At 42.8% G+C, this 15,713-nt stretch overlaps 1 protein-coding gene across 4 annotated transcripts in view; it reads left to right on the top strand.

The window, feature by feature from the left end:
- The window catches only part of LOC122070140 (cyclin-T1-3-like), a 74,418-nt gene that overhangs the window by 20,801 nt on the left and 37,904 nt on the right, over nt 1-15,713 (top strand). For 2 of the 4 annotated variants that reach the window (XM_042634247.1, XM_042634249.1), the window contains one exon: nt 13,767-14,111. In XM_042634247.1, coding sequence (XP_042490181.1) covers nt 13,885-14,111 — 227 coding nt within the window. In that variant the 5' untranslated portion in view covers nt 13,767-13,884. Of the gene's footprint in view, nt 1-13,766; nt 14,112-15,713 lie in introns of those variants that run through there. The other 2 variants (XM_042634248.1, XM_042634250.1) reach the window with 2 other exon arrangements.

Genomic DNA, 15,713 nt, shown 5'->3' with positions numbered 1-15,713 from the left:
TTTTGGATTCAACTTGGAAAGGGATCCAACTTGGAAACACCTGGACGATGATCACGAATAAAGCAAACATTACCAAAGACATGTGTTAAAGCAAAGAAATATGCAAAATGAAATAATAGAAAATGGGGGACCCCACCATGTAAGACAAAGGAAGGCCTGCGGTTAATAAGATAACATGCTGTTAAGACACCATCAACCCAAAGGCTTCGGCACTTTCATCTAAAAAGACGAGGTCGGGTGACCTCCATTAAGTGTCTATTCTCCTTTCAGCCACACCATTCTGTTGTGGGCTGTCGGCACTGGAAGACTGATGTAAAATGCCATGTTGAACCATAAAAGTAGGAGCAAAAAAATATTCCTTGGCATTTCACAATGAAGAATGCACAAAATAGTGTTAAACTGATTCTGAATCTCATACCCAAATGCTCAGAAAATGGAAAACAACTCAGAACGAGTCATTAAGTAAATCCAAGTAAATAGAGAACAAAAGATAAGGACAAAGAATGAGTGGCACGAACCCTATACCAGTAACCTTGGCTAAGGAACCGTCAGCTAAGGTGACATTAGAAGACGATGTATGAAAATAAGAAAGTATACCTGAGACCCCAGTCATATGGTCTGATGCACCTTAATTAATGATCCAGGGGGCGGGAAGTAATCGAAAGACATCAGTGGCATTACCTGTTTGAACAAATGTAGCAGTAGATGGTTGGGATGACTGAGCAATCTGAAACTATGTAAAGTGTGCATACTCCTCATCAGACATCACTGTTTTACCTTCAGACTGTGAAGAGGATGTAACAGCAGAATCAGTAGTAGACTAGTAGTAGCAGAATTTGCAAACTGTTGTTGAGATGGTTTGCCATTAAGCTTCTAACAAAAGCGTTGGATGTGTCTTGGGCGACCACAATAGTTTCAAGTCTTCATCGAACCAGAAGTCTCTGAATTATTCTGAGTATCACAGACCATGGTTTAAAGTATCTCCGATACCGATACGAGACCCTCCGACACCCTCCGATACGTATCTTAAATTTAACCGACCGATACGATACACATCAATACGATATATGAAATTTTTAAAATCCTTTCGTATCGATATATATCCTACGATACATACTGATATGCATTAATACACCACCGATACACATCGATACGATACGATATGGACCAATATGACTCTATGGAAAAAATAGAATCGAGGTGAAATGTACGTTTTGGTATGTATCGGTGAGTATCGGTATGTATCGATTGGTACGTATCGGTGAGTATTGGTATGTACCGATATAGTGCGCTACGGTCGTATAATGGCCAAGATGGGTAATTTTTCAGAAAAAAAACATGATTTTTTGAGGGGTTTTTATTCCAAAGTTGCTGCCAGCCATATTTCTCTCTAACTAAAGTGGAAATCAAGGTTGGGAACAAGGATTTTACATTTATGGGACAACTACAAACCTTGAATTCTTAGTGTGATACCCTTAATTTAGTGTTTATGTATAATTCATGTTATCAATAGCTTTTTTTAACAAATTCTTTATGCAAAAGTGTTTAAAAAAATGTTTCTTATCCATTTACGTGTGTATCTTTAGCGTATCTTAGCGTATCTTCGATACGATACGATACCCTGTGATACGTATCTTAATTTTGGCCAACCGATACGGAAACGATACCGATACTTTAATCCTTGAGTCCACAGTTGGGGTTTTTATTAGAACCAGCCACACGACCATGACCAGCACCACCACCTGTCCCACTATTGGGCTCACGATTAGGTGTAAAAGAAGCCAAGGCTGAATTATCAATAGGGGTGGAATCGCGTGGATTCTCATGAGACACTCGTAGGACTCATGAAAAAGTGTCTGAAAGTGTGGCTACCTTGTCACCACCCAGAATCTGATAGCGAATGGAATCAAACTCCTTTCCGAGACCATCCGAGAAACCCATGACAACAAGCTGCTCTTGCTGAATTTGCATCTGTTCCACATCAGAAGTAATAGGAAGTAGGGAATTCACTTCCTCATACATCCTCTTAAAGTTGGCAAAATATTGGGTCAAAGAGTGACCCTTTCGATCAGCCCTATAGAATCTTGAGATAAATCATATACACAGGAAAGTTTGTTCTATTCGGAGTACAGAACATTCATATATTCCGATAGCTCCTTTACTGTATCAATATGGGTAACCAAGTCAATAATCTGATTATCCATAGAATTCAGCACCTGTCACAAAATTCTTGCATCAGTCATTTCCCATGATGTGTCTTCGGCTGGTTTAGTCTTTGTCAAGTGATCCTGTTGATCACAACCAGTTAACACCAACTTAACAATCTTTTTTCGTTGTTGAAAGTTGGTAATCCCTTCTAACCTGTTCGTGATACGATTAGAGGACGAAGAAACAAACTCATTGATAACAATCGTCGGTTGTTCAGACATTCTTCAAAAGTAGAGAAGCACATAGTCCAAAAATCGATTTTGTCAGAAAACCCTTGCAAAACCCTGAAACTTGCTGTCCACCTCTGAATATGAAACTCCAACCTCACTCTTTACTTCATAAATCAACAAACATCAAGAAGAGACCTAGTTCTTAATTTGTAACATGAACTAGTCTCTAAACAATCCAAAAAAACAGCATAGTGCATAGTTTTTAAGGCGGTAAGGCGACAGAGGCGTTTGAGGGTCTTTCGGAGCGCCTTAGCGATAAGGCGGGGATAAAGCGTTGCCTTATTGACTAAAGCGTTCCCGTGTAATTTTTTTATAAAACCAATCTATTTGGCTCAAATCCTAGTTGAATCCTATTACTCGTATGTTAAATAAATATTAAAAGTTCATATTCATACCAATGTAAGATATTCATCAAGAAAACAAATCATTAAAGTGAATAAACTAAGTTCATCTTTATCAATCATCAATCATCAATATTCAATATTCAATCATCAATCATCATAACATATTAACATATAATATAAATACATAATTATGAAACCAAATTATAAATATAAAGAAAAGAAGACAAAAAATACAAGTATTTATTATACTTACCTCTATGATGCCAAAATGAGTGCCTAAGCCCTAAGGTCATCCCCTATATTTCTACTCCTGTCAAAGAAGAATGAAGCTCACCGCTGCCAGAGCAAAATGGTCGGCTGGATCAGTGGTTCTTCCTTGTTCCTTGATTCCTTCTCAATGCCCTTTCTTAAAACCCTTGACAAAATCCAAACCCTGTTTGTGAATCGTGTTTTTGTTTTGTTTTTTTTTGTTATTTTTGGTGGAGTAAAGCTGATCCCATACATCTCAAGTGTTAACAAAACCATACACCTACCTATAAAAAATCTATATTTGGAATCTTCATCAAGTAATTTTAAAATGTGTTTAAAAAAAAAGGAAAACCCATAAGGTGCCACTTCACATAAGGCAGAGCACTGCCTTACCATCTCTAGACCGCATTAGTGTCAAGGCACTGGTAAGGCGACGCCTTAGCAACATATTAAAAACTATGGCATAGGGTGCTGCACCCCTTCAAACAAAACCAATAGTGATCTCAAGGATTCTCTGAGATGAATCAACCAATAATGGTTGACGTCTTAAAAGAGAGGGGAACAAGATATTTAGGAAAGTTGCAGCATCAGCTAAGGATCTTGCTTTGATACCATGTAAATATTAGAATAAGGAAAAAGAGAGAGAACTGATGGGTGTGTAACCTGTTGGGAGTTACAACTCCCAACCATGAGTTATAACTCCCACTTCATTGATCGATATAATAACCTAAAGACAACCAGGGACATAACTGGAATAAACACCCAGAAAATTCAGACGATAGAAGTTTATGCTTATTTTTGTGTCTAGAAACGGGTTTGACGAAACAAGTCAAACTTGTTTTTCCGTTTGTTGGAACAACTTGTGGGCCCAAAAATCGATGGACCCCCAATGAAAAGTTGTATTTCCCAACCCAGCATTTACCTTGGTGGGTTTCCCATTCAGACAGAGACCGCAGATTGGGCTGACTGGAATATGACGATGAAGGAGAAAAGATTGGGTGGGAAGGTAATTGGTTAGGCATTGCCATAGGGTGAAGCTATGGCGAGGAATGTGGCTTTTGAACCAGACAACCTTGTGCCAGGGACTGACTGGGAAGGGGTACGAATGAAGGGCCAAGCGGAGGCAGAAGAAAAGGTTCTAGTAGGGGAGGGGAGCCAAATGCATTTGTCCTCCCTACCTCTGTGACCCGGGGGGAGGTAGGGGAGGAGAGTCTAGAGGTCGAGGAGGGGAGGGGGGGACCAACTGGAGGGGGAGAGGATGGAAGAGACTGTGGCATTAGAAGAAAGGCCAGAAGAGTAGATGATTCTAGGGGAGATAAGGTGAGAGTGGATGCCTGAAGGGTGCCAAGGGTCATTCTAGAGAGAGATCGAATGACCATTCCCAATGATCCAGGAGATAGATGGGAGAGCAACATTTCTATGGTCAAGAATCTTCCTCCAAATCCAGAGGCATCGGAAATGGAAGGGGCTGTCTAGAGGGAGTTGGCTTTGAGCAGACCCGAGTAGATCCAGTCAACCCATATGCTTTTGTGCTTTGATACAACCTTCCAGATTAGCTTGAGAATAGCAGCAGAGTTGATTGTTTTGATTCTTCTAATCCCAAGACTACCTTCTTCTTTAGGAAGGCAAGCCTTTTCCCAACTAAGGGGTCATAGGAATTTAGAGGAATTAGAGCCTTTCTAGAGGAAGGAGTAGAGGAGTCTTTCATAGGATTTGATGATGGAAGCTGGAAGGACAAAGGTGCCAGTCCATTAGAGTTACATGGATTGGAGGACTGATCTGATTAAGGTAAGGCGACCAGCAAAAGAGAGAAGCTTGCCTTTCCAGAGCTGGAGCCTTTTCCTGAGATTGTCTAGTATGGGGGCATAATGATGGGTCGAAATTCTAGAGGTAATAAGGGGAAGACCCAAGTATTTCACTGGGAAGGAACCAAGAGGAATACCAAAGAGGTCAGAGAGGGAGGCTTGGACCTTAAGGGCGACGCCGGAAATGAAAATATTGGACTTGAGGAGATTTATACTAAGACCCGAAAAGGATTCAAAGGAATAAAGGGTGGACATGATAGTGGAGATAGAGAGGGAATTAGGTTTGGAGATGATCATGATGTTGTCGGCAAATGCAACATGAGAAAGGAGGAGAGATTTACATTTGGGAATGGGAGAAATGAGGTGGAGGTCAGTTGCAGATTGGATGGAGCGGGAAAGGACTTCTAAGGAAAGAGAGAAAAGAAGGGGGGAGAGGGGACATCCTTAGCGGATGCCACGACCCGATGGGAAGTGTCCGACCGGGCTCTCATTCACCAGAACGGAGATGCGGGGGGAGGAGATGCAAATCCAAATCCAGTGGACAAAAGGAGGGAATGCCATTTGAAGAAGCACAATAGAGATGAAATCCCAGCTAATGGTGTCAAAAGCTTTGTGGATGTCAATCTTGAGGAGAGCCGTAGTGGAATAACTTATGGTCGAAACCGCAAACTATCTCATGACAGAGCATGATGTTATCACACTCCTACCAGCAATGAAAGCCGATTGGTTAGGATTGACGAGGGAGTCAATGACTTTTTGAAACATGTTGGCAAGGATTTTGGCCACAAACTTATAAAAAAGGTTGCATAGAGAGATGGGTCTGAAGTCATTCATGGAGACCGCACATTCCTTTTTAAGGATGAGATAAAGGAAGGTGTGATTGATCCCCACAATTTGATTCGGGTTGAAGAAGCTCCGAACCGCAGAAATAAGGTCATTTCTGATGGTATTCTAGCAAGCGGAGAAGAAGCCCATATTGAAGCCATCCGGGCCTGGGACTTTGTTGGATTTGTGGGAAAGGATGGTTGAGATTATTTCCTCCTCGTTGGGAATGGATTGAAGGAAAGGTATAAAATCAGTTGGCACCGATTTGTTGAGGAGATTCGGGGGGATGGGGTGAGAGAAAAAGGGTGGGGACTGAAGAGTCTCTGAAAATGAGAGATGGCTTCAGTCATGATGAGATCCGAGGTGAAGAGGTTAGCCCCAGAGGAGGAGACAAGCATCGGGATGGAGTTGGCATTATTCCTTGCTTTGAGCGAGTGATGGAAGTAAGCTGAGTTGGAATCCCTAAGCTCAAGCCATATGATACGGGCTTTTCGGCGTAAGAAGCTTTCTTCCTGTCTAGTACCAAGGCTAAATCAGAAGAGGCAAATTTCTCTTCCTCAGTAAGAATAGGGTTGTGGAGATCCTGTTGGATTCCGGATTGAATGGAGTGAAGCTTTTAAGAGACCCGAGAGGTGATGTTCCCGAAGATGGAAGAGTTCCAAAGCTTTAAAGTAATTTTCACACTGTTGAGTCTAGAGGCAAAAGAGAGGAGAGGGGAAGAGGAACGGGGGGTGTGGCTATGCCAAGCACTAAAGACAAGGGAGTGAAAATCCATGTGAGAAATCCAAATGTCAAAGAATTTGAAAGGTTTATGGCCGAAGGAGAAGAAGGGGATAACATGAAGGGAGATGGGGTTGTGATCAGAGATCCCCGGAAGACCGAAGGTGGCATGAGAAGAGGGGAAAGAGTTTAGTCAGGCTTCATTTACAAGGACTCGATCTAGCTTACAAGCCACACGGAGGTTACCAGATCTTCTGTTGTGCCAAGTGAGCTTGACACCGGACCATCTGAGATCAGTAAGATTAAGGTCATCAATGCAGTCATTAAAGGTGTCAACAGCCTGAGAATCAATGGGGTTGCCTCCCTGCTTCTCATGGTTGAACCGGATAACATTGAAATCTCTAGAGATGCCCCAAGGGTGTTGGTAAAGGAAAGAAGGTCGTCCCAAAGAGAGGACCCGGAGGGAGGCTTGGTTGTGGGCATAAACAATTGAGAGGGAGCAGATGAAAGGGCCAGAGTGATGAGAGATAGAGATGTGGGTAATTTGGGCCGAGGAAGAGAGGTTGGTTATGGTAAGGAAGGCTGGGTCCCAGAGAATCCAGATTCTCCCATTCGGGCTATGGGTATAATTGGAGAGGAAGGACCAATTGGGGGCGATTGAGGAAGCAATACGAGCCGCATTGGCCTCAAGGACTCTGGTTTCTAAAAGGCAACAGAGATTGGACTGAGAGGAATGAATAAGGGCTTTTTTGCTTGTTTAACCGAGGAATTGAGACCTCGGACATTCCAAGTGGTCCAAGGAATCATTGAAAACTAGTAGAAGTGTGCATCAGACGCTTGGATGGGCAACGAGGGGTAATGGGGAGACCAGTGGAGGCGGGTCTGACGGCTGTAGCTGATGACAGGAGTGGTGGTAGAGGTAGATGAAGCTCTGGTTTTTTTTTGTGAATAAATAATTCATTACCAAGCGAAAGAGAAAAAATTACAGCCCCAGAAGGGGATGGAGAGAGGAGCAGACTATCTCAAGGAGCGTTACTAGTCCTGATGATGGAGTTTGGAAGCTCTCAGGAGTTTACAATATGACAATTTCTAGGGGAGGAATTACAAGTGGTTGTACACTGAGAAACTTTTGCTTTGACATAAAAAAAGTTAGAACTCCAAATCTTATCAAGGGAGCGAGAGTTGGAGGTCTATTTCTTATGATTCCTTTCCATCCAAATTTGATTTATTGAAGCACAGAAGGCAAGTATTCCCACGGTGTCACAGATGGTCTTTCCATGGAATGCCATATCCATCCAAATCCATTCACGATGGAATGAGAGGATTGTCCTTTCGGAAGGCCAGTATTAGCGGAGAATCCCTTTCCAAATGTAAGAAGAGATGCTGCAAGCAAAGAAGAGGTGCTCTATAGTCTCCGTCTAAGTGCTGCATAGGATGCACAATGGATCTGCTGGAATGCCTCTTTGAATGAGAAAGAGGGGATGTGATGCTTGAACCAAATGAGACGATGCCATGGAGATGCCGGGCCATGAGTCCTTACAAACTCCCAAGCTGCTTTAGGGGAGAAGGCCATAGTGGAAGAAGGCTTACAGAGAATGGTGTCTAGCCTGAGCTGCTGGGAAGGAGAGATGACCGGCAAAGAGTTCCAAATGTCCGCTAGATGAGCCATAGAATGGTCCGGAGGCGACCAATTGTCTAAAGATCGGATATCTGCAACAACGGCAAATTTTGAGAGGCGTGAGTCATAAATCCTTCTGGCACTTACAATGTGATATAAGATTCCCGAGGGGTGCTAGGGATCGAGCCAAAGTAAGGTGTTGGCCCCGTTGCCTATCTGAGAGGATATAGTAGGAGATATGGTTGGTCTGATAGCAATGATTTTGTGCCAAATTCATGTGGCATATGCCGGAATTTTCACTATCCAATAGATGTCCGCTTTGAGGGGATTTGAATAAATCCAGTCAACCCAGATACTCTTCCTTTTGGTGATGATCTTCCAAGCTAATTTTATGATACCAGCCAGGTTCACATCCTTGATCCTTCTCAATCCAAGCCCCCCTTCTGATTTTGGAAGACAAATAGCCGCCTAGGAAATGGGACGAAGATATCTGGAACACTCAGTCCCTTTCCAAAGGAAGCAAAAATGGATTCCAGTTTGGAGATGATGGTTTCCGGCAAACCATAAATACCTGACCAATAGATGTAAGAGGGTTGAAGGACCGATCTAATGAGCTCGAGCCGACCTGCAAAAGAGAGAACTTTTCTTTCCAGAGCTGGAGCCGCTTCTTGATGAGGTCAAGCATAGGAGAGCAGTGATGAGTAGTGAGCCTAGCAGGAATAAGAGGAAGCCCAAGATATTTCACTAGAAGGAGCCCCTTAATGAATCCAGATTGCTCCAGAAGGGAGGCTTTGGCTTCTTCAGAAATCCCAGCCAAAAAGATAAAGGATTTATCCAGATTAATGTGGAGCCCTGACATTGCCGCAAACTGAGACAGACAAAGCATGATGTTACCAAGGGAGACAGGATCAGCTTTGGAGAATATCATCAAGTCATCTGCAAAAGCAAGGTGAGTGATCTTGATGGCCTTGCATTTAGGGATGACGAAGATGAGGTTCGAGTCTGTGGCCAGCTGAAGGCTTTCTGAGAGAGCTTCCATGAAGCTCTGGTGTTACTGGATGGGTTTTTTTTTTTTTTTGCTTCCGGGGATGGGGGTGGAGGTCTTTGATGGTGGAGGAGGGATGGTTGTGGTTAGCCGGTTGTGTTGGCTGTTGTGAGGCTGGTTTCTCATCCAAGGCGGGGTGCAGCAGGGTACTTTGAATGGTCTGTCCAGATGTTCTCGAGTTACCAAATTGAGTTGGAGTCACAGCTGATGAGCCAATTGGGGTGGAGTTTGGTCCAGAGATTGTGAGACTTGATCTCATAGACAGAGCTTTAGAGTTGATGTCGCCATTTGCTGGGGAGCAATTTGGAACAGTTGGGAGTGCAACAGGGCCATCAGATTGGTTGATCAAACTAATAGGAGTGACCACACCCCTAAGCAAAGTTGAAGTCGAACGGGGGCTTGAGGAAGCTGGAGAACCGTCGAAGGGGTTAATGGGGCCTGCATAGGCCAATCGAGGATCAATTTAGCCTGTTAAGGCCTGATGAGGTTCTGTGAGGCCTTCCAAGGCCAGACGAGGAGCAGTTGCAGTGTCGTGGTCTTCAGAGAGGGCTGTCGGAATAGCAGGGGTATTGACCAGGAGGGTCACAGGCGGCAGAGTTGCTTCAGTCGGTGTGAAAGAGGACACGTCGGTATTGACCAGGAGGGAAACCGACGGCAGGGCTGCAACATTCGGAGCGAGAGAGGACTCGCCGGCAATCCGAGATGGGGTTAGAGCACCAACGGTTGTTGTCGAAGAAGTTGCAACAGAGGTAAGCATAACAGAAGAGCATCGAAAGGCAGAGGTCTCAGGTGAAGGGTCTAGATGCGGGTTAAGTTGTGTGGGTGGATCGGGTTGAGCAATAGGATAAGAAGGCCGGGTGATAGGATTGGGTTGTGGGTTAGGGTCAGAGTGGGTGGCCGGTTCGGTTAGAGGATCAGTGGTGGTGGGTTGTTTTAATGGGTGGGTCGGGTTGTAGAGGTTTCTCGGGTAAAGGGGGTGGTCCGAAGGGTATTTGGAAAGCTGGTTTAACATATGGACAGGGATGAATTGGCTTAGTGGGATAAAGTCTGGTTCAAAGTTGGACCAAGAGGGCAGATTCGTTGGAGGCGGAGAAGGATGAGATAAAGGGTTGGAATGTGTTGGGAACAATGCCCAGGCTTCTATATGTGTTTTGGTGTTAACAAACAAACATGTATCCTTAAACTGATTTGATAAGTGTGATTAGCACAAGAAGAAACACACTTGGAAAACTCAAGTCCAGAACTCAAGGAATAATTCATGGAGATACAACCTTGAAGCTTAGAGAGATGAAATCCTAAGTATGGAACGCCAAGACTCAAGATGAAGACTTCAAGACTCAAGATGAAGACCCTAGGATAGGCCAGTACACGTTGTATAATGTACATTCTTTATATATGCACGCACCTCATGCATTGCATAACATTTTACTAGAATGACCTTAGGACATACCTTGAGCAAGTATGGAAGTCCTTAGGTGGTATGGAACATACTTGGAAAAATGTGTTATGTGAAAACCACAATGACCTGACTCAAGGGCATTTTGAGTAACTTTAAAATAGGTATCAGGAGATGGACCCTTCATGAAAGTTGTAGGAAATCGAATCACGATTCCAACGCAACTGGTTACACGTCAATCCGAGGTCAGACCGAAAAGTTATGGTCAAAACACTGACAACTGGTCAGTATGACAACATTCTGTCAAAATAGTGTCATGTTGGCGGTTGACCAGATCATAGCCGACGGTCGACCAGCTGGAAGTCCCGGTCGACCAGTGACTGCCTGGAAGTGCCCCAATGGCTATATTTTGCTCCGTCTCTTTCCGGTAGACCGGCTACCGATGGCGGTCGACCGATGGACCCAGAATATGACCATCGGTAGCCGGTCGACCGATGGACCCAGAATGACCGTTAGAGCCTGATTTTCTGCCTAAAATGCTCTCTTAAGTTCACCTATAAATACCTAAGATGCTCTTAATTAAATACTAATAAAGTTTGAGTATTAAGAGCAATATAGTGAGCATACAAGAGTCAAAAAGCTATTCTACCCTACTTGAGCTATTTGGTCTTCCACATCTCAGAAGAGCTCAAGTCTCAGTCAAGTCTTCTAGATTTTTCTATGCAAGTCAAAGCTACAAAGAAGACTTCATAAAAAGGTGCATCATTTATTTATCATTATCATCATTTGCACCACACTAGAGGTATTCCTCTTATTCCACTTTTCTCTATTTACTGTTTTTATAATTCTAGACTATACTTAGGATTGTAAGGATTCTCTTATCCTAAAAAGAGTAAGGTGCCTCTTTACCTGCAAAGAAGATTGTAAAGGCGCCTCTCTACTGGTAAAGGGGATTTGTAAGGATTTTCTTGTCCACAAAACATTGTAAAGATTTTCTTCCCTACCTACTGTACTGAAAGGGAGAACTAGTGGAATACCTTACAAGACAATTCTTGTTGGGAGTGGACTAGACTCGGATTGAGTCGAACCATTATAAATCTTGTGTTGTGTGATTGTGCCTATTTATTGGGCATTGTTTTTAATTTGCAATCACACTTAGGGTTATTATTTTGAAAAGATTAAATTTTCACTAGTATAACCTATTCACCCCCCCTCTAGGTTATTTCAGAATGTTCCACCAACGAGGAAGAAGGAGTAGCAGAGGGGTCAGAGTCGGGGAAAGGCAAAATGGGGGGAAGGACTGTTTTGGGGATGGGGGCAAGGTTTCCAGAGGGGCTCGATCGTTCGATTAGGACTTCAGAAGGCAGAGAACCCAAGTGAGGAAGTGACTGCTCAGAGGCCATGGCAGTATCTGATGTCTCAAGAACCGAGAAAGGGTTGGATCCAATAGGTAAGGGCACCATTGAAGGACCAATGGTCAAAGCCTGGAGGTCTGTCGGCTGGGAAACTTCCGGCAAGGAGTTGGCTGCATTTTCCGGCAACGGGTGATTGCGATTCTCCTATTTCTGGTTCTGCTACTGCTTGTGGGGTGATTTATGGAAGGAACCTGCTGCGAGGGATCTTGAGATGATGTGGCAGAAGCAGCTTGGTTTTGATTGCAAAGGTTGCTCGGATCAGTGATGGTTTTCAAGCAGTGAGAAGTTTTATGTCCAAAGCAGTTGCATGAAGAACAGGCCGGGAGTATCCATTCGTAAGAAACTTCTTAAGTGAAGGAAAATCCTTTTCCATCCATTACTGTAACTGCAGAGGGGAGATCGGAACCTGCTTTCACTTCAATACAGATTCTTGCATAGGATAATCTGTCCATGTTTTTAGTTGTCTATCAGAGTACTGCGGCTTGCCAATCAGAGAACCGATAATGCTAAGGCCGGTAACACACCAATAATGGAGGGGAAGATGAGGGAATGAGACCCATAGTGGAATGGTGGTAGGTTCAGCTTTGCTGAAAGAGGAGTGAGGTTCCCATTGTCTAACAAACATTGGTTTCCTTCCAACATACCAGGGACCACCATCTAAAACAATGCCTTGTCGGTCTCATCGTCGAAGTTAAACACGAAGGCGCCATTGTCGAGCATGTTAATAGCAATGGAGCATATCAGTTTCCATTGCTTTATCAAAGAAGCTTTGACCAGTGGGAATGGGGGCTTGCTACCAAGGAATGTGCCTATAATACAGTTCTTCCACTTGAGTATCTCTGAGTCCAGAAGTCTAGGGGGACAAAGACCAACCGGGGAGGAGTCATGAATGACCGGAGGGTGAAAAAACAGGGTATGGGCAGACGAGGGAGGAGTGGAGGACAGAGGGTTATCGGAAGGGGAGGGAGAAGTGACCACAGAGGCGTAAGAACAAATACCAGGAGGAGGGGTTGGTTGAGAAGGAGGGGAGGGAGGTCGCAGGTGAGGAAGAGATTCCGGCAGCGGAGGCTGCCGGAGGGGAGGAGGGGGTCATAGGGAGGGGCTACGGCATGGGTGACGGGCAAGGAGGTGGCTAACTTTGCTGTTGCATGTTGGCACTTGGCAATCCCGAAATAGCTACTTATTACTGGAAATATCTGCAATGTGTTTATATCATGTTGATATTTCTTTGCATTCCCTTTCACCATATTAATAAAATTCTGTTAGTTAAAAAAAGGGGAGGCTGATTAATGGTATGATAAGTGACCAGTCATGAATATTCAATTCAAAGGTAAAACCCCATCTAACCTGTGCCACTATAGTGATTTCAGAAGTTCCAAATTTTGACGGTACCAACCCATTGAAGTTTTAGAAAATCATATTTGTTCAGTATGGTTGTTTGCCTGAAAACCAGGCCTACTGCCTGTAGAATAAGGATCCAATTCCTATTGTTTTCTGATTCTGTAATAAGTGGCAAGCAAAAAAATTCTCCCCAATCAAATCATGTTTATCTAATACAAATCGATGGAATCCTGAACCACACATCTATACCGACTTGAAGAATAAATACAAAACAAAAATCTCTTAGTATTAAACTATCCTGTGGCGTTATCACTGAAAACAGTGACAAGGATTTTCAAAAACCAGAGAGGACTAGATGTAGGCTTTGCAAAATTTGTTCTCTGTGTATCGTTGATGACTGAATGATTTTCTGTGAATTCTACAACCTTATATTTATAAGAGATCAGGTATAAACCTCTAGCTAGACAACCCTCCAGAGTCGTTAAAGTCTGATAAGTTATTTATGGCGATTTCTTCCTAGATCCATGCCATCATTGTGATTATTTTCTAATAATACTGATGTTCTGATAGTTCATGGACAGGAGGAAGCTACTGGACTCTGCTAAATTGACTTCTATGAGTGGTGAAGTCCTGCTCCGTGCATTGGGGATTTATATTAACCATTTTTAGTTTGGGATAAGGGCTACATATGTCTGGACTATTACCTGGAGATCCCTCACATCATGGAATGGTCGAAAGTGGGCCATACAGCTTTTCTCATGATAAGCCAGAGGATGGAGATCGCTGGTATTTCTCTAGGAAGGAAATCGCTGAAAACTCGCCATCCAGAAGAGATGGCATTGACTTGAAGAAAGAGACATATTTACGCAAGTCATACTGCACATTTCTACAGGATTTGGGCATGAGGCTTAAAGTGTAAGTTCTTTTTTAGCTGTTGTAAATTTTATGTACCCTTTCCCTTCTTTCCCACTTATATCACAAATCTACTTTTTGTACTTTTATTTTGATACACTGATTAGTTTCACACAGGGAGTAAAAAACATCTCTGCAACCCAACCCTTCTGCCAGCTATTTGTTGGTTCTCCTGAGGCTGCCAATTGATTGGATTTATCCAGACCTGTCTTGTAATGATTCTACTTTAGGGTTTTGAACTTTTGATATGCTTATTTTCAATCTGATTAATCTCACATCCAATTATTATTTATATCTATACTCCTTCATAGTTGCCATCTTTGGTTGTGTAATTGATGGCCAACGCTAATAACTGATTAATGGTGTTTCTAGTAGGAGTGACATAAATGGGTTTTCCTCTTCAGTTTCTTGATAGATGGGTTTCTTAATGTGAGGCTGATGGAAGTTTTCTTTAGAATCTTAAAAGACTTCTAAGATTCGTGCATCTGATTGATACCAACCTTGGTAAGGGCAAGTTGGCAGGAATAACATGAAAGAAAATGATATATTGTAGACTTGAATCAAATGGTCTGTTTTGTCAATGTTCTTGGATATCAGAGGGACTAGTGTCCTTTTAAGTTATTGGTCTTTCATTAGGAGGTGAGGGATCATTGATTTCTTGGAGCTGTCTATTGAGAAGTATACCAAGAGACGTTGGAAGGATTGAACAAGAACTAGCTCTCTTTAAGGTATAAAATTACTTTCATCGAGTCTGTATTTTTGTGAACCTTTGCATGTATATGTCTTACACTCAAAATGCTTGTTCGACTTGGTAATATTTGGAAAGGACTTGGTAAGCTAGGAAAGATCACCTCATCAGGTAGGATCATGCGCCTTTGTATAGAGTTTGATGTTTTAGGAATTGGGAATATCTGCTGGATGTGAGTTCAGTGAAAATGGTTGGGGAGTTATGATGCAGGGAGATATACAAAACTTGTGGGTAGCAGCAATTGAAGACGTACCAGGAAGAGATAAGAGGCTTCTTCACCATGAATCAAAGCTAGAGTTTGAAAGATATGTCTGAAAGATAGGAGTAATGTGAGTAATGAGTATACATCATAACAACACACATAATAGATATGTCTGAAAGATAGGAGTAATATGAGTATACATCATAACAACACACATAATATATATGTCTGAAAGATAGGAGTGACTAAGGTTAAAGAAGCCCTTAGAAAGATTGAAGTTGGAAAGACACAAGGCCCAAATTAGTTACTAATAGAAATATGGAAGGGTTTGGGAGTATCGGGTTGCCTGGCTAACTAGGTTGTTTAACAATATTATGAACACGTGAAAGATGCTGGATGAGTTGAGAATGGGAGAAGGTCATCGAAGTTCACATAGAAAGAGAATCTTGTGTCTCGAGGAACCAATTTGGTTTTATGCCTAGGAAATCCACGACGGAAGCAAGGTTTAAGATCTCGCTTTCGCTCCCCATCTCATTATTCCAAAAAAGCGAGGTCTTCTGAGATCTTGTTGAGATCATTTATTTTTTCCTTGGTCAACTCGGGTGGTTGGTCTCAGTGGCCATATGGCCTTTTTAGCCTGAAACTTTGCATTTAC

This window comes from Macadamia integrifolia, unplaced genomic scaffold, assembly GCF_013358625.1.
Source record: "Macadamia integrifolia cultivar HAES 741 unplaced genomic scaffold, SCU_Mint_v3 scaffold836, whole genome shotgun sequence".
Taxonomy (NCBI): Eukaryota; Viridiplantae; Streptophyta; class Magnoliopsida; order Proteales; family Proteaceae; genus Macadamia; species Macadamia integrifolia.
Note: the sequence above shows the minus strand (reverse complement) of the source record. Positions and strands in the feature narration are given on the sequence as shown.